Source organism: Cheilinus undulatus, linkage group 1, assembly GCF_018320785.1.
Source record: "Cheilinus undulatus linkage group 1, ASM1832078v1, whole genome shotgun sequence".
Lineage (NCBI taxonomy): Eukaryota > Metazoa > Chordata > Actinopteri > Labriformes > Labridae > Cheilinus > Cheilinus undulatus.
Genome location: NC_054865.1, coordinates 31,517,646 through 31,537,658, shown reverse-complemented (window position 1 = coordinate 31,537,658; position 20,013 = coordinate 31,517,646). Strand labels below are relative to the sequence as shown.

General features: G+C 40.7%; 1 protein-coding gene across 1 annotated transcript in view; it reads left to right on the top strand.

Moving 5' to 3' along the window:
* fto (FTO alpha-ketoglutarate dependent dioxygenase) overlaps positions 1–20,013 on the top strand; it is a 164,552-nt gene that overhangs the window by 24,519 nt on the left and 120,020 nt on the right. The window contains exons 2-6 of the mRNA XM_041792294.1: positions 5,971–6,048; positions 6,759–7,788; positions 11,602–11,727; positions 16,465–16,544; positions 17,516–17,659. Of these exons, the coding sequence (XP_041648228.1) occupies positions 5,971–6,048; positions 6,759–7,788; positions 11,602–11,727; positions 16,465–16,544; positions 17,516–17,659 (1,458 nt within the window). The remainder of the gene's footprint in view (positions 1–5,970; positions 6,049–6,758; positions 7,789–11,601; positions 11,728–16,464; positions 16,545–17,515; positions 17,660–20,013) is intronic.

The window sequence follows — 20,013 nt, the reverse complement described above, 5'->3', positions numbered from 1 at the left end:
ACTCTGAAGTCAGGCCGACTTTCAGTCGTATCGGGCATTGTTTGTCATACTGTGTACAGGGGGGTACAATAGCCGACCACGGCCCGACTACGACCCTACGACCTGCTCCCGACTGGCATGTTTGATATTTTGGTCGTACGGCTCCAGACACTTCACAGTGAGAGCAGAAACGCAAGCAGAATGAACAACTTTGGGGGATTGTTTTACAATGGTCAATGTCCTACATTACCATGAAAACAGCTGGTATCACTTTCTGATGAACCCCCGCTATGATAAAGGAAATAAACGAGCAGGAAATATTCCTACCCGCACACCTACAGCTGACATAGATGTGATGCAGTGTGTGTGTGTGTGTGTGTGTGTGTGTGAGAGACAGAGAGAGATAGCGAGAGAGGGAGAACAAGAGAGAGAGAAAGTGGGAGCGATAAAGGGTGGAGAGAGAGAGCAAATATGACTGGAAACACTTCAACCTCAGACCCTGAGACTTTTTAATAAGGAAACTCCGCCGGTTTCTGTCACAGTCCGTCCCGACTTCAGTCGCACAGTGTGAGCACTCAGGTCATGCACGACCGTCGGATCAAGCGTCGGAAACGATTCATTCGCACAGTATTAGATGACATTCTGCCACGGCTGTTGTATGGTCTGCTTGAAATTGCGCAGTGTGTACTTGGCTTTAGAGTCCATTCAAAGTGCCTACTTGACAGCAAAAATAAACTTGTTTAGAGCAAAATCCTCAACTTTGGTGCATTGTTTTCTCTGTAAACTGTCAGACAGCATCTTAACTCATCATGACAACAGCAGGAATGACTTTCTAATGCCCTTCCACCCCTGCTATAACAAAGGAAATAAACAAGCTGGAAATATTCCTACCCATGGACCTCCAGCAGACAAGGATGGTAATGCTGTTGGCTTTAAATTGCACAGTGTAAGCCTGACTTAAGAGTTATGTATGCAAAGGGATGTGACTGACAGGTGCGGAAATTGTAGCTGTTATGTGTCCCTTCACAGCTCCATCTCTTGCTCCACTGACCAGAAATTACTTCGAGACAGCATTTCCAATATGGCCACCACCATCAAAAGCTTCAGAATGTCTTCAGAAACTAGTAGGCTACATCACTGTGACTATGTCCATTTTTTATAAAGTACGTGATATACTGTACATCAAGAAGGAGAGTATAGAAACAAAAATTGTGCACAGCAAGTGTCGACACTTGCACTTATCTAACAATATTAACTGTCCTTTTTATCTGCAGTTGATGATGCATCAACCAAGTCTTAACAAGTCCAGTGGGACTCGAGTCCTCTTTCAGCTGCTCTGCCACAAACAATGTGTTCCAATGGACCCTCTGGAGCAGATGCAAGTTAGCCTGGAAGTGTTTTTATCCCTGCAGCAGCAGAGTTATCTGGCTATTTCGAGCTATTGATGCTAAGCGCTGGACATTAATCTACTCTGGCAAGAAGAGCTTTGAAGAAAGTGTCTGTTGAAGTGTCACAGATGGGGAATAAATGAAATTAATAAATATATGTTACACAGTTTGATATCTCTCATAGGCCAAGATCAAAGCAAACCAATTGAGTCCCATTCTACCTAATATGTTTTCCTGTGATAAACAGTCCGGCTGAGGGAATAATCCCATCAAGGAAGAGAGAGATTAAAAAAAAGCATCAGATATATCAGTCAGCACAGACGGTTGGCACGGCTACCGTGAAGCATCTGTGTTATTATGGGATTGGTAATCTAGTTTCTTGGGTCTGGTTGGAAATGCAGACCTTTTTGCGCCTCGTGGCTTTTCTTTCTAGAGTCAGGTGCAGACACAGAGACAGGAAGACAGACACAGCGGCTCTGTGATACTGTGAGGCTCCATCTGCTTCAGAGGGCTCTGCTAACTTCTTGTCTTTCTTTTTTTCTGTGGAATTTCCGAGCAGCTTGATGTATTTGACACGTGTGTGACAGCCCTGGTTGTGTGCGATTGGGGCTGAGGCATCACGGTTGCTACTCTGGCTGTGTGTTTTCTAAGGATGTTTGTGTGTGGAGCCATGCACATACACACAAACAGTATGAAGACACTTTATGCTTTTGTGGTTTGCACACTTTCACTAAAGCAAACAGTTATGATCTTACTTACGAGCACACATGCGCAAATCTAGATGGATGCAAGGATACGGACACATTCACAGCACCGTACCGCTAAAAAAAACACACCCACTGATACACACAGATGTCAACACATACACAACACTAGCCCAGAGCCTCACCTTGATATCTTGAGCTTCTGTCATGAGTCAGAATTTGACACCATCCAATGTGTGTCAGGTTGTCAATTTCTTCCAGCAGCCTTTGAATGCAGTCTGGCCATGAATAGTGCATGTTGTTTTTATTTTTTAGATTCCAACTGTCTGCAAGTCTGTTTTTGTTTGTTCCAGACTAACTTGGAAGGCCTGCACACTCATGTGCATCCTTTAAGAAAACTTTCAGCAGGTGTTGTGTTGTTGAGCCTAAGGTAAAGATTTGGCCCTGGAAGTAAATTTGCCAAACTGCCTTAGATCTTATGCCCTCTTATTTCTTCTGTCTCTGTTATTGGGATCTCTTTGTCCAACCTTCTGTCTTTAATTCACATACTTACAACATTTGTCATCTTTTGATCCAGACTGGACACATATAATAATAATAATGATGAACTTTATTTGTATAGCACCTTTAAAAACAAGTTTACAACGTGCTTTGACATATATTATTCACTATGCTGAAAGCTAATTTATGCTCCACCTTAGAAACAAATTTCATTAATATTTCTGCATATTGTCTCATAACTTATAGATGTGTACCAAACATTGCAATACCACTGGTGATCTTATGGGCAGTGTTTAGCAATGAAGCAAACAGTTTAAGCCAGAGCAGCAAAATATAAATCTTAATATTATATAAGTTGTTAGAAACTACAAATATACCGGTAATCAGAGAGCCTGACCCTACAGTTACTTAAATCTACTGTTTCTCTCATTAACCTAGTCGGTATCCCATAATGACAAGTGCAACCTGAATTTTAGATATTTTTGGAAATTTATTAGAACTCTAAAATATCAGATTGACATATTCAGACCCTTTACTCAGTACTTAGTTGAAGCACCTTTGGCAGCAATTACAGCCTTGAGTATTTTTACCTCCACCAAGGAGTTTATGTGATCGGGTGGGTTTGTTTGTTTGTTTGTTAGCAACATAACTCAAAAAGTCATGGACGGATTTTCTTGAAATTTTCAGGAAATGTCAGAAATGGCATAAAGAAGAATTGATTAGATTTTTGGACTGATCTGGATCACTGTCTGGATCCAGGAATGTTTTAAAGGATTCTGTACTGTTGGGAGATAGGGCTAATGGCAGAGGTCTGCACTGTTACCACTTTACACCAGGAGCTGGCGGACATGAGTAACTTATTCAAAGTTTTGGAGTTTTACTGTTTGACAGACACACGCCCGGTCAAGGAGACGAGTCGAAGCGTAACAGAGAAACACAGCGAACTGTAGTGAGAATACTCACGACGCTGGGAGGAATAGAGGAATATTCACCCTCTGCCATGACTTTCAGTCATCTGGTGAGCCCATGGGTGCTTCTGCCATGACAGTCTACACGTAGCGAAGCCACTGCTTTGCCTCATTGTGTCTCCACCCCACCGGGGAGGGAGTAATTGGCAAATTCGATTTTGGGAGTGATCCGGATCACTGTCTGAATCCAGGAATGTTTTTAAAGGATTCTTCACTATTGGGAGATAGGGCTAATGGCGGAGGTCTGTGCTCTCTGAGTGCTTTTCTAGTTGAATATATTGCGACAGCTTTTGCAAACCTGGATTGGGGGATTTTCCACCATTCTTCTGTGCTAATCTTCTAAAGCTCAGTCAGGTTTGATGGTGACCATTGGTTGATGGCTTCCATTTTCAGGTCCCTTTGGAGATGCTTGATAGTGTTCAAGTCATGGCTCTGGTTGGGCTACTCATGGATATTCACTGAGTTGTCCCCAAGCCACTTCTGTGTTGTTTTGGCTGTGTCTTTGCCATGTTGGAAGGTGAAGCTTTGTCCCAGTCTGAGGTCCTAAGCACTGCGGAACAGTTTTTGATTGAGAATTTCTATGTACTTTTCTTCATTCCTGGATTGTCTGCCAGTCCCTGCTACTGAAAAACACCCCCACAACATGATGCTGCCACCACCATGCTTTACTGTTAGGATAGTTTTGGGCAGATGAAGACAGGTGCCTGGTTTGCTGCAGACATAACGTTTATAATTTAGGCCAAACTGTTCAATCTTGGTTTCATCGGACCAGATCTTGTTTCTTGCAGTCTTGGAGTCCTTCAGGTACTTTTTTGTGAACTCCAAGTAGGCTTCCATGTGTTTGCTCTGAGGCTTCTGTCTCCTGCCATAAACCCCAGATCAGTGGAAGACTGCATGGTTGTCCCTCTGAAACTTTGTCCCGTCCCTACACAGGACCTCAGAGTGACCATGGGGTTCTTGGTCACCACTAAAGCCCTTGTCCCTTGATTGCTCAGTTTGGCTTGCTGTCCAGCTCTACGAAGAGTCATGTTGTACCAAGCTTCTTCCATTTGGGAATCATGGAGGCCTCTGTGCTCTTGGGAGCGCTCAGTGCAGTAGAAACTGAAAATGACTTGACTTTATGACTTTATGGCTTAGTGTCAGCACTGAACTGAATAGAACTGTGAGATATTAAAATAATCACACCCCTACTGCAGAGGCTATGTATGTATGCATCTGCAAACAATGAAAAAACGGTTCTGGACTACAACTTGCATGACAACATACTGGAAGACAGTGTCACAGTGAGGAAACAGTTGTGAAATTTATTTGGGCACATCGTTTTTATACCAGTTGCCATTGGATTTACAGGTTTGAATGGAATGCATCCCAATGAAAAGTACTTTTATCCCTTCAGCAGGTTGACGTTTTTACTGTGGGAGCTCTGTATGGCACAGGGCATTTTTTATAAGGTTCAGAGGAACCCCACAACTTCAACAAAATCATAAAAATTTGAGACATTTCAAAAAAATGCCTGGTCACTAGGTGCCTTTGATATCTCAGCTAGTTATGAGGTTGTCATTTGTATGAATTTCTCTGTCATCTTTATCCTTTTGGTAATTCAGTTCATAGGATTTAATAGGTTAAGTTCCCCTTCTTGAAAATGTATGATATTGTACATTTTAGCTTCCTTACTGTGAACAACAGCAATGATTTCAGTAATTTCTGTAAAGCAATATCAGCATTTTGTTACACTTTAGATGAGGGTCAGGATTATTTGTGCTGGTATTGTCCAGGTTTCAGCATACTGCAGTATCTTTGACCATGCTTCTCTGGAAAGCTGTCCATGTGAAGGGCAAAAGGCCTGGAATGCATTGGTAGGGGTGCAATCCCATAGGCTGACAAAGCTGTAAAATTTTACTGAACCCTATAAACAGACGTCTGGAGTGTGTTGGAACTTAAAGCTATTGCTTGTTTTGCCTTCGCCCTGGCAATAGGCATAATGTTTTTGGGGTTGTCAATAAGTCCAGGCCATTCTTGTACACACGATATCTCAAGAATACTTTGAGGAATTTTCTCAAAATTTTGCACACTCTCACCAAAGATAATCTAATTTGACTCAAATGCATATTTCTTATATATTCTCATCCCAGGATGCAGTGTTGTATGTTTGTCAACTGAAGGCTCAGTTGAAGTACTTCTTTAGTAGAGGGGTGTTAAAGCTATTGCTACTGTATGATTAGTAATTTCAGCCATGTACACTTTTGTCTCAACTCAATTTTTGCACCTTTATTCCAATCAATAAATGAATAAATCTGATTATGAAGCAAAAGCTAGGGTGATAGATAATTAAAGACTCTAGATGAAGTATGTGAAAACACACAATAGATATTACAGAAGCTACTAGACTGTTACATCCTTAAACCTTTTCTCCTGTGTTGTATTCCACAGAGGCGGAGGCTCCTTCAGGAGTTGGGGGATCAGAAGATCCCTTTTCTGGGACCTCCAGATCGGGGCTATCAGCAACTTGTGAGTTGATAGCACACTTTAAGATTACACAAACAAGTCTAGACCTGTACTTTCAAGGCCTTCCAGTCACCTTTAGGGCCTGTGTCCACAGCCAGGGCTTTTAGCAATCATTTTCAGTACAAAGGCAAATAGTCGAGTGTTTTCAGCACTCAGTGCCCTGAGCAGATAAAAATGCCATTGGCTACAGCTTTTCTGAGCTCACAGCGCTCTCAGCTGAAAACAGTTCAACTTTGGTAAGCCCCACTCTCAATAATGTTACTTGTCACTCACTGCCAAACCAAAATCTAGAAGGACAGGATGTCTAATACTGACACAAGGGAAACAAATCTGACTTGTCTTTTTGAAGTAAAGTTTCCAGGTCTACACCTGCTGCCTATGTCAGCACGAGGTTTCTTTTTTATTGTTATCATGGTTTTTTAGTAAAAATTTCCTTCAAATCCATTAATATGGAACACAAAGATCTATTTAAAAAAGTTATAGATATTATGGAACAAATCAGGAGTCAACTTTCATAACCTATAACCGCTAAAAGCACCAAAAGCCCCTACTGTGGACACAGGCCATCATTCATCATATATTCTACAAGAGATCTGAGAGATTTTTTTATATAAGATTGTTAGTCTTAAGACTATTATCATAGTTTATTCAATATTCATCATGTTTGTAATGACATGATCATCCTGTTTTGTCTTCTGTCTTGTGTTTCCAAGTGGGACTCCAGTTATTCTGGTCTGGTCCTGAGGAAATCCTGCTCACTGCCTGCTGAGCTCCATGGCCGTGTGCAGGCAGCTCTGCTCACCCTGAGAAGGAAAGGCTGCCTCCTGAGGGACTTGGTTCGCGTCCGGGACAGAGACGTATTCACTGCCGTGTCCCGGGCTCTTCTTGGTGAACCAGGCCACACCTATCGCTATCTGGACACACGGCTCTTTGCCATTCCCTGGCACAGTGAGGACACAGACACCAAAGCACAAAACTGTTGTGACCCTGACTTAAGGGGTGCTTGCAAGGCACTGTGGGAGCTTAACACCTTCTTATGCTCCGATGTGTCTCAGCTGAAAGAAGGAGACAGACTCACACAGGGTGTAAAGGGGGAGGCGGAGGTCAAACAAGGGGAAGAGGGAGACACAGAGTCTAAACACAGTGAAGACTCCAAGAATAGTGAAGGAGCAGAATCGGAGTCCCGGCAAAGTGAGGAGGGGGACACTGAGTCCAAGCACAGTGAGGAGTGGGACATTGAGTCAAAACACAGTGAAGAAGGTTTTTCTGGGTCAAAACTAGAAGGAGAATGGGAGACTGAGTCAAAACACAGCAGTGAGGAGGGGGAGTCCTCGCAGGCCAAACCAGGTGTAATGTGTGTCACATCAGGGACTGAACACAGTGAAGCAAAGCTCCCTGGATGGTCTCCCAAAACTGTCAGCAGCACAGAGACTGAACCCCATGGAGTCCATGAGAAGCCTGTGACCCAGCTCAAGCACAGTTTGTCAGATTACCACATCGAGGACAAGGAGGAGCAGCCAGGTGGGCAGGGCTGTTCCCATCCCAGTCCTCTGCAGGTTTGCACCGGTCCTGTCAAGTTCAATGTCACCTTACTCAACTACATGGACCCGGCTGCTATGAGCCAGCTCAAAGAGGAGCCGTACTATGGCATGGGGAAAATGGCTGTAGGGTGGCACCACGATGAGAATCTCATCAGCCATTCACCAGTGGCTGTTTACAGTTACAGCTGCCATGATGACAAAGGTAAGGATCAGAACTCATAAGTGTAATGATGGAAAACTAAAAAGTGAGTCACTTCCATTTTCAGTTTGTTTTACCCTTAAATGACTAATTTCCAAGAAAATACTGATGGTTGAATTTTGTCTGATGAAATTAAGAATCCTTTTTTTACTTGAATATCCAATCAGCTTATCTCAGTTGCTTTATGGTGGATCAGAAGCAGCTAACCTTGTGTATTATGGCCCCAAAGCAGCACAGTAGCAGCTGTAGACATGGCCTCCAGTTAGGCATCCATTAGATCTATCTATGTGATAGTGTCAGGGCATTATCAAATGTCATCACTGGCTTGCTGCTGACAGCCTTATGGGCGACGTGCATCAGGAGATCACAGACATTCAGATCTGAGCTCTAAACATCCCCTCATTGGTGCAGTCTTACAAACAGGGCTTATCACACACATCGCATCTCATCTAAATCATTTCCCCAAGAAATGATCGATGTGCAATTATCTGATAATGAATAATGAACCCTGCTTTGATAAGTGTTCCTAGACTGTACAGGACGGATAATACAATGTCTCCTAATTAGAGTTTGCGCTCTCTTTCAAGAGCTGATGGCACTTGCTGATTGAGTTAATAGAGAATATAAGTAAGAGATGAACTTTGCTTTCAAGTACACTAAAAACAACTCAAGACAGAATACTCTAACAAAACGTTTTATTTAACGAAGATCTTTTGAAAATAATGTTGGTTTCAACTTTTAAACATATTCTCCAAAGTGATACTAAATAGAGATGTTAGGTGACTTATTTCCAAGTTGATTAAATATGAAATTCTTTGCTGTTGCAGATGACATCACTGACAACAGAGAACTCCCATAAGGGGGCAATTAATGATTTCTGCATAATGCGACCAAAAAGGCCATGTTTAAGCTGTCTACAACTATGCCAAGCATAGCTATATTCTTAAAAGATGTTTAAAAAACTTATGAAGTGGGTGCGCAGATGGTCGAGTGGTTTAAGGCGCTACCCATGTATGTGGGCGGCCCAGGTTTGAATCTGGCCTGTGGCCCTTTACCGCATGTCTCTCCCATTCTCTTCCCTGTTTCTGAGTCTATCCACTGTCCTTCCTCTATCTAAAAAAGGCATGAAAAGGCCCAAAAATAAATCTTTAAAGTAAAGAAATAAATAAAAACTCATGAAGAAAAGCAGCTGGTAAGAATTGAAAAAGTCTCCATCTAAAGCCTGGATGAGCAATGAAACCCAACACTCATGTAAGGTCTGTTTCCACAAATCGGTCAAGTTTGGTTCAGTATGGTTTTGTCACGGTTTATTAAACCCTAGGGTTTCTTCAGCTGATGTCCGTCTCACCAGCCTCCAGCCTTTCTCGTTGTAACGGGAAATCTGTCTCTTTTAGAGATCTGGATCATTGGCTAAGCTCAGTAGAGCTGATTTTTTGGCTGTATGCAACTTCACAGTTCACCAGAACTGTGAAGTCTTGTAACATTTCAGTAGGAATGCAAAAACTGTAACACCCCCAGTTCACTTGTCTAAATGTTTGAAACCAGTGAAAATTAGAACGATTTATTTAACATTGTTAGAGATAGGAAAACAGCGTCTGCAGCTAAATGGTGTTAAATTGGTTTGCAGATTTTGGCTAGCATCACCAGCCTTGCAAGTTAACACCCACATGCCTGTGCTGTAGATGGTTACACATGTTTTAGAGTTTATCTTACTTTTTTGTTTTGTTTTTTGTTTTGTTTTTGGTCTCAAAAAACTGCCAAACCACAAAGTCCCAAGTGCTGTTAAACAGAGCAGAGAGTTCAAAAATGTAAAAAATGAAACATTCCTTGCTCTGTTTAACAGTACTTGGGAAATACTTGAAAAAAACTGAAATTTTCATAATTTGGCTAGTAATTTTGTCCTCATCTGTACACTGAGCTGATTTATAGATCATTATGGTAGCTACAGCCCAAGTTAGTGGTGGATGGCTGTGTTATAGGTTACACACAACATTTAACAGGCATTACAGGCCCGAATAAAAAAAAAAACCTTGTACTATTTTGTATGATTAGATTGTTATTCTCATACTGGCTAGTAATGTATATGTCATTTGATTGTGTAGTTGCCAAATCATGAACATCCCTAATAAGAAAATAGAATTTCTTTTAAATTACAAAAAAAAAAAAAAATACGTATTAGAGCTTTTCTATGTGTGTCTAATGGAATATATGTTAAAAAATAAAAACTTTTATTCCTTGAGCAGCTCACCAGTCCATCCCTGTACCTTGAAATGCCTGGAAGAAAAGCCAAAGGTACAGATAAAGCTTAGTAATAATATGGTACTTGTATTGCTCTGTTAAAGATCGGGCCTCAACACAATCTACTACTTTGCCCCAACAATGTCGTCCAGTTTTACAAGTCAGCCATCCACTCTGACATCCCTGCATCCTTTCATAACTGTGTTTTCTTCATTGGATTTTCTTAACCAGAAACACCTGCTCCAGAGGTCTGCCCCTAACGATTTGTTCTAGGCCATTACAACTTTGACCCTGTGAACACGGGCTTCAAACACGATGCCATAACACCTTGCTGTGCTTAGCAGCTGTGCCTTTTTGAGTCCTAAATGACCCCCACAACTTTGAGACAGACTTTGGAGAGGAAAGTGTGATTAGAGCCCCATCGAGGTCTATTCAGGGGGCTGCCTCTGAAAACTCCCAGAACTAGGCTAATCAAATTGTTACCTTGAGGAGCATTGCACTTTCACAATAAGTTCAAGCTTCTTTCATTGACCCTGAGAACAAAGTGGCAAGTCCCTGAGAGGAAAGAAACATGGCACATTAGATGTCTTAGATGCACAGAGCTGTTTTGCATGACACCTGCTTCCTCTGAGTACCTCTTTTATTTTCTCTTTGAGCAGCCTCACCTTTTTTTTGCTTTCTTGCTTCACCCAGAAAAGTGTTGGGAGTGTGTTTCCCAGCTGCACTGATCCAAAGGAATCTGCCATGAATTAACGTTTTTCCGGCACAGAGGATGATCCTCCGCCATTTCTGAGGCCTTGGGGAGTACTGTCATTAGCTGGCTCTCAGAGCACAATGGCTGGAAATTAAGTTACTATTTATCCGTGCTGAGCAAAGGAAAAGGCAGCTGTGGGGCAGATAGGCCCAGAAAGACTTTAGTATTGATTTTGCTGAAGGGTGTTGGCCAGCCGAGCTAAATCTTGTTTTCTTTTTTGTGCCATGTAAGAATGGGAAGAGAGGGAAGAGCAGTGGAGATGGATCCAGTGAATGAGTTCAGAAACAGGAATATCATAGGATACCTACTGGCCAATAATACACTCTCACACACTCATTTAACAACATCAGGGGCTTTTATCCAACTATTTCCTCTTGCACAGCATGATGATGGCATAAAGATCCTGCTAACAGCCAATTTGAACACAGCAACACATATCATCTTTGCTCTGCTGCTAAGTGATTCTTACTTTCTGGAGACAAAGGCTTACATCTTACATCCTTTGTTTGGGTGTTATGGATTAAATCACACTTCTACTTGTGATTTGAAGTGGTAGTCCTTTATATTATTTTATTTCTTATGTTACACCTTTGCTTGTAAAGTAGAATTTCTTCAAAAGCACTGCTAAATTAAATGAACACAATTTGAATAGCCATTATACCAATGCGATACACCCAAGGAATTTAAACTTGCGATGTCCTAAGCTAAACTTTAACTCTAAGTTTACATCAGTCTGGCTGATACTTTAAAACTTAGACTCTGAAATGTGAATTTAAATGTTAAATGCAAATGTTTCAGTGTGTTGGCTTGTGTTTGACTGACAGGTGAGGGCAGTGAAGGAGGCAGCAGTGAGAAAGCATGCTGGAGGATTGGGCTCAAGGTAGCCTGGGACATCCACACACCTGGCCTGATGCTGCCACTGGAGTCTGGAGACTGCTACTACATGAGAGGTCGAAATCTTCTCTATAAAACTCTACATTATCCTGTATTTTTTGTGTCCCAAAAACACCCATTCTGGCTGCTTCACTTTTTCTCTCATGCTCTATTCTCCTCTTCTCCTCCTCTATGGGATATGTGTGTGTATGTTTGCACCTGTGTGCTGGATGCATTACTCAGCCTGAACACAGAACTTTAAGGTTCCATGAAATCGTGAGCATTAGAGAGGTTAGGGAAACCAAATGTTATTTTTTGAAGTCCTGTGACCCACTGCTGACGATGTCTCTATGGAGAGGACAGACAGTGAGCCACAGGGGTGTAAATCATAGCTTAATGCCTTTGGCTGCAGTAGACACCTCCACTCCCCCTCCTCTTTTGGCTGTGTGAGCCGTTTCAAAGGTTTCTCACATTTTTGCGAGGACATCGATCCACATCAAAGGAGGAACTCTGGTTCAGCTGTAAAAGTTAGGGCTCCTGGTTGGATGTTTTGGCGATTAGGACTTTTTATAACAGAAATCTGCTTTAAAGATTTCTATGGACATACAGAGCAATCTTTGGACAGTTGTTCCTTTATATTTTGGAAAAATCACAACTTAAAAACAACTGATTATTTATTTAGGTACAATTTACAAGTGCCTTAATTCATCATGGCATAGTTTCAACAAGGTGTTGGAAACATTCCTCAGAGATTTTGGTCTATATTGACATGATTGCATTATGCAGTATAGGTGCTCTATTGGATTGAGATTTGGTGACTGTGGAGGCCATTGGAGTACAGTGAACTCATTGTAATGCTCAATAAACCAGTTTGAGATGAACTGAGCTTTGTGACATGGTGCAATATCCTTACAGTGTGGTCAAAAAGGGATGGACATGGTCAGCAACAATTCTCAGGTAGGCTGTGGTGTTTAAACAATGCTCAGTTGCAACCAAGGGGCCCAAAGTGTGCCAAGAAAAAAATTCCCCACACCACCAGCATGAACCTTTGGTACAAGGCAGGATGGATCCATGCTTATGTCAAATTCTGACCCTAACATCTGGATGTCACAGCTGAAATCAAGACTCATCAGACCAGGCAAAATGTTTCTTATCTCCTATTGTCCCATTTTGGTGAGCCTGTGTAAGTTGCAGCCTCAATTTCCTGTTCTTATCTGACAGGAGTGGCACCCAGTGTGGTCCCATCTGCTTCAAGGTTCAATGTGTTGTGCGTTCACAGTATATGTATCTCCATGGTGCATGTATCCCGACATGTTGGCCTATGCATTTTTTTATTTAATCTCTTATTTATGTTGGAGAAATTTTCATGACATTATAAAAATATGTTTTTTAGCGAGAAGTGTCAAGGCCAAGACAGCCAAAAGCACTTTAACAGGAAGTTTCTAGCAAACAAATGCTATATTCACACTGCAGTTTTTTCCCCCCTAAATCAGTACTATTGGTGAACCTTTACATCTATGTGCAAGTTTGAACAAATTTAAAAGCAATAAAAAGTGTCAAAGAGATGCTGACCATGTCCATTCAGTGTTGAATTTGTTCAAAAGTGCAGTGTTTCTTTTCATTCCTTAAAAATTGATAATTTGGGAGATAGGAGGTTCTGGCCCAACGCCAGCGATATGTAACTCATATCTGATTATTTTCTGATGGTGTGTACAGCACAAGTCACACCGAATGTGACATTTTCGTATCTGATTCAGGCCACTTTCATATGTGGTTCTAAATCAGATCCATTTCTGATCTTTTGAGTTTTGACTGCAGAATCTGATCCGAATAAAAGAATCCGATCCTGGGAAAAGGTGAGGATGGAGCTTTAAGGCCTGAAGTACATAGCTAAAAAGTAGCCAAGTGTTGTAATATAGTACAACATAGGGAAACTATGGCAAAAGACACAACTAGTAACTAGTAAAACTGCAAATATTTCTCAAAATCAAACAGTACCCCGGCTAGGAGGACAAAAGATGGCTATTTTTGTGTTCTTTGTTGCACAAGACAAAAAAAATGGCAAAACCTAAATATGAACTGGTTCACCCCACTTTGTTTCATTTGGATGTATCACAGGTGAAAAGAGACATGAGCTGACCAGATGCTGAATTAGCATACAACCTGCTACCTACCTAGGTGCACAATATCTATGCTGCGTTGTACTGTATTTGAAGGAACTACAGAGAAAGAAATTAGGATCAGTTTTAGAGATAAAAAAAACATTCTTCTATTTCCTTATGAAAATGTGCAACTGGAAGCTGATTTATTTCTAAAACCTAATTTTATCCCCATGTCTGTCAGTTTAAAGGTTCACCTCTGCACATTGTTCTTACTTTACCCCTACATAATTATCAGGTTAGCACTAGGGTTAGGTATCTTTTTTTTTTTTTCCAGATACTTGTGCTACATCAAACTTTTAATATGGTGCTAGTACCTAAACAGTTCCTGAAATAATACTTTTGAGAGAAAAAAAGAGTGTTAAAAGTCAGCATGAGAATAAAATCTATCTTGAATGATTTTCAGAAAGATCTTCATCAAATGCCAGTCAAGCATGGGATAAGAAAAGGAAAGCAGTGCAAATTAACACATAAATAACACAAATTCCATAACCTATTTTTCTGCCTTCATTTGGGGTGGCAGGATACCAAAATGATGTATTGATATCTGTGTTGTAATTTGCTCTGGTAGGTATTGGATGTGGTACTTTGTCTGTACTGGATTTCCATACTTATCTCTAGTTAGCACTTTATTTACACTGATTTTATCAAATTAAACAAATAAAAGAAGGTTTGATAGGTTGTTTTTCAGAGTCAAAAATGAAAGCGGAAGACCATCCTTATGCTGTCTAATTCATCAGTCAAGTGACTTTAAGGCTACTGGTGCTAAAGTGGTTCTAGTGGTTTTCAAATAGACTCTTATCCAGCGTTCATCAATCAGAATCTTTTTTCCTTTAAGAATAGAAATAAGAAGGTAAAAATGAATTCCTGAAGTTGACTCTTTGAAGCTGCTATGTTTTATCTGCGAGCAGCGATGTCTGTACCTAATATTCAGCCTGACAGGGCTTGAAGCTGACCTCCTTTAGCTGGATAAGATTTACAATAGAACAGTCAGTTTCAGGCCAGCCATGATAATAGAGTGATGGGCTGTTGTGCAGACCATTCTAATGGGACTTGACTGTCGCGGATCAGTGGGGATTTATGCTCCACTTGGTGAGTACGCCCTTGAGAGGCCAACTGCTGCACAACGATAGCAGCTCGCACAGTCCTTGGCTGTCTGTCGCTTTGTCGGTCTACCTGAATTAAACACTTGGCACAAAGCGATGAACATATGCACACACCTATAAATTTGCACAGCTGAAAAGCACAAAAATACACACTCTCACACATGCACAGAATTCAGTTTTCTGCTCTCTAGAGGCAGGACATTCCCTCCCTCCTCCTGTTTTAAACACACATACAGACAGAAAGGGCGGCCACCACTAAACCTTATGTTCAAATATATTGCCCCAGTGTTTCAGGAACATACACCGTGTGATAGATAGTTTTGTGGTATTAAAAGAAAACTACAATGGTGTCTAACCACAGACACCGTAATGTCTTTTCAGCACCATTTGTCGCCGGCTGGCCCTTTTGAACTGCTAATGTCTGAGCTGCTGGAGGCAAATTGAATCACCATCATTTCCACCCAAATGGAATTTCAGTGGTTAAAAAAGAACAATGCAAGTCTTGACACCGGGCCTGTTCAATAATCAGATTTCCAACTCCCAATGCACAGGGGGACTGGAGAAAAGAGTTGACCCAATATATTTAAAAGCCTGCTTCCTGGAAAAGGAGGACAAGTGGCAGCAGGCGCAGGGGTTGAAAGAAAGATAAATATTTATTACAGTTATCGAGTTTGCCTCGACTCCCTCCTGATCCCACTGACGCATCAGACGCGCCAAGAAAGGAGCAGATTGATGGAGATAATTTGTTATTGGATATAAACAGTTTTAAAGACGCAGAGTAATTCTGCCCAGAGACCTAATCCTTCACAATCTCATCAGGGTGAAGAAAACACCGGCAAGTTGTTTTGTTTGTCACCATCTTTTTTTCTCCTCCTACCAAACAATAATATCTTGCTCCCAAAGCATTTGGCTGTTTGACTTTCAAATCACGGGCATTAGCCAGTGTACTCTTGCTCAAGGCGGGTGTAAATATGCACATGTGCTGTGAATGACAGCTCTGTCATGGCTAAATTAATTATTGGTATGAGGCAAATAATGGCAGAGCTGAGAAACATCTATACACACAAAGAAACACATGGAGGGATACACAGGAAACAGCAGTAAGGCCTCTTTGTAAAGCTTCCGAGATATTGGACAAATGTTTGTTGGTATGGCTCCTCCATCTTGACAGATTGAGAGCGATCTGGTTTTGTTTGGTAATTAAAATTATAGTACAATGCTGCTCAGTCTATTTGATTGGATGCTGGACTGAGCGCAATCTGTCTGAGCCTACAAGATGATTTAGTTGTCATGTTTCCTCACGCCCTGCTTTTCATCTGTTTTTCTATCGTAATGAAGTCTTTTCTTTTCCTGTTCCATTTAATTCTTTATTATAATTAATTACAACCAGGAGATCAAAATATTAATTCTTATTCTCTTCTGATGCATTTTTTTGTGCTACAAGGTGTAATTAAATAACTCTCACTCTTGCTTATGAGACTGATCTCTTGATTCTTGTTTGTTTTAGCTTCTGCATGTTCTCATATTCTGTCTTTCCTGTGTTAACCAGATGACCTGAACAGTACTCACCAGCACTGTGTCCTAGCTGGAGAAACTGCTCGCTTCAGCTCCACACACAGAGTGGCTGAGGTAAGAGGCAAACAGGCAGTCATTGAAATACCTGGAAATTCAAATTCAAAATATTCATCTTACAAGACATGGTGAGGTTGTCCTTAGATTCTGACCTCTTTAGAGGCAAGACATGACTGGCTTCAGTCAACTGTTTATATAATGGTGGTAACACCAGTTTTATCTTGTAGTTCCAACAGGACACCTATAACAATCAAAAATATTGAATGACTAAGTGAATTTTAGCAATGACAAGGCTCACAACGAAAATAAGAACTGATTTATGTCATTTAAGTTTAACAAACTGTAATACTGTTGCAAAACTGACTAAAATCGCATATATTTCACTATTTATACCACTTGTTTTATATTCAATCAGAATTGTAAACAGTTTGGATATGAAATTGAACAAAAAATGCAACACTTTTTTGCCACATATTTGTTTTGAGACACACATCTGTGACCCACTGTAAATGGCTTTGCAGCCAACTTTTGGGTCAGACCCACCAGTTGAGAACCAATGTTATAGTGTGCTGTCATCCTACATTATAATTCCCTCAGTATGGCCTGCCTTACAAGTTGGCTATATGTCTTAATTTAGACAACAATTTACAGTCTAGATAGGCAAATGTCCAAACATGTTTCTTCCATTTTTGTTACAATTGCTAGAAATCCTACACAAACAAAACCTATCATGACATTTAGCACTACTTTTCACCTTTAGGGTGTGCGAGTTTTATCAACTAATCATGGTCAGTCATGATTTTTGGACCATTTTTCGGGACCAAAACAGATTTTAGATTCGGGGGAGGGGGCTAATCATATAACTGTCATTGTATAGCATTAAAAATAAAAAATAACATACTAATGTTATAAAACTTATATGGCCCACATGTTATGTAACAAATATACATATATTGTTTACTGATTTAAGCCCATCACCCTTTGTGAAAGTTTTGTGTATATTACTAGCTCTGTCTGTTTCTTTTCAGTGTTCCAGAGGGACCCTGACCTACATCCAGTCTCAGTGCCAAAAGGCCCTGTTGAACCTGCATGCCGACCCAGAGACGGGCTCTCACAGCCTGCAGGCCGTGGCACCTGAAACGCTACAGCATTGTGAGGAGATTCACAATGAGGTATGGACATGTTTTTCATGTATAAACATTAACATTTGTTTTTACTATGTGTAAGTGTTAAATTTTGACTTCTAGGAACCTATTTTTAAGTTGTTACTGTGTTTATGCAACAGAAGTAGACAGCGTTGTTGAATATCCAAAGTTTGTTTTTGCCCTCCTTAGGGTACCGGATGAGTTAGGTTTGCTACGTTTGACTAAAGAACATTAGCCACTGAAGTTAGGACAATAGCTTGATAGTATTTAAGATTACAGTTTTTATCTGATCAATAACCCGATTTCCATTGTCTGAATTTTTATGATGCTGGTCTATATTAATACTCATCTTAATTTTTTCAAATATTTTTAAGCACACCTCACATTGGGTGCACTCCTTTGCCAGTGCCTGAGGCCTCTTGATGCACAAGTCCCTCTGCAAATGTTTCTCTCTCCCTAATGTTGAAACTGCCTTTGACTGAGTGCAAGCTCTCATTTGAAATGACGCCAAGAGTACAATTAATACTAACCTGACATGTCAGATAGAGTGTTTCATATATCCATTGCACGGATACGTTTCACATTCATCACTTTTAACCTCCCATACAAAGTGTTTGGGAAGGGTAGGACTTTTAAAAAAATTCTTGGAAGGTGATTAGATGAATACTCTGTCACGTTAATGACAGGCCAATCTGAATGACAAGACAAAATGAGGTCCAAAGCTAACCTGAGCTAAACAGGCTAATGCTACCTTAGTGTAGCGAAGCATGTTGGTGGCTAAAATTTATGATGAAGACACATGCAAAAAATCTTTCATTGTGGCTTTTTGCTTTTCTTTTAATAGACAAGTGCATTGGTCTCACGTGTCTTTACCTCTCGGGTCCATGGTGCTATTAACAGAGACAGAGGGAGGGTGCAGTCTGTGGCCACTTTGGGGAGATCCTTAGGCAGTTTGAGGCAGGAGTTGGCCATGCAGATATGGCCCGGACGTCAAGCGTCATTGACAGAGCTCTGGGCTGCACTTGCTAAACATGCTTAATTATATACAGTGCAGCAGCAATACTGAAAAACCTTGTGTATAATAGAACAGCATAAGGAAAGGGACAGTGCCACGAGTGCCACCCGTGGAAGTGAAAAAAGAACAGAGAGAATAGAAAAATAAATGGATTACACAGGGGAAGTCCCTGAATTATGACTTGGCACAAGATTTTAGGATTTAATTGAAAATCGGTGCATAGTTATGCTTTATTCATGGCATCAGTTTTGAACCAGTACACCCAAGAAGTCTTCTAAGAAGTATCAAGCACAACTGGAACAACGGTTTTGTGTGCTAATCGAGACAGACACAGACAGACACATACACAGACACTCTGCCAATTAAAGCAGTAAGAAATGTAAAAAAGTTAAAAAAAAAAAAAAAAAACAGGAAGGAGTGCTTCTAGGACTCAATAAAACATTTGTTTGAGGTGCTTTTTGGAAAGGGGATTCATAAAGTTAATAACAAACAGGAAGAAAACTCTAGGGCACTCTTTTTACGCATTAAAATGCCTTTATTTTAACGGCATGGTCATGTGTAGACCTTAAAAACACACTTCAAGGCGTTTCAGCATCAAGCCTTCGTCATTTTTGTTTGACTTCCTGATGAAGGCTTGATGCAGAAAGGCATTGAAGTGTGTTTTTAAGGTCTACACGTGACCATGCTGTTAAAGTAAAGGCATTTTACTACTTAAAGAGAGTGTCTTGGAGTTTTCTTCCTGTGTTAGTAAGAAATGTAGATGAGGTCTGGTTAAACTGCTGCTTTTCTACATTCAAGCTAATCGCTATGGTGGCAGTAACCATTGTATACTCCAGCTTACAGTCCAACAGCACCTAACTATTTCACACTCATGCCAAAACAGGTCAGCAAAAGAGAAGACATTTTTTTCTGATGTGAGAAGCTTTCCGTGCTGTTCTTTGCCCTTATTTAATAAATAAATGTGGTCTAGTTCTGATAAAACTGCCGCTATACTTCAGCAGCATCTAAGCTAACCACTACACTGAAAGCAGCCTTTGCTAATGGCTCACAGTAAAACTTAACCCTGCCTTGTTGTACTCAAATGATGCTGATTGGTCCAAAACCTTTTCAGTTAAACACAAATGTTGTGGATTGGAGCTTTTTTTTTGGTGGATTTTGCTGATGATGGTCTGGAATATCTGCTTTGGGAGGTTAAATGAACACAGTACATTAAACAATAAGTATTGTTAAAAGAGGGCAGCAACAACAGAATAACCATATAAAGCTGAGTGCAATTAAAAACAGTTCTTTAGCATTGTTCAGTCACTCAAGTGAGTGTGAGTGACTGTTGGACAAGTTCAGTAAGCGGGTGATCTGTGGTGATGGG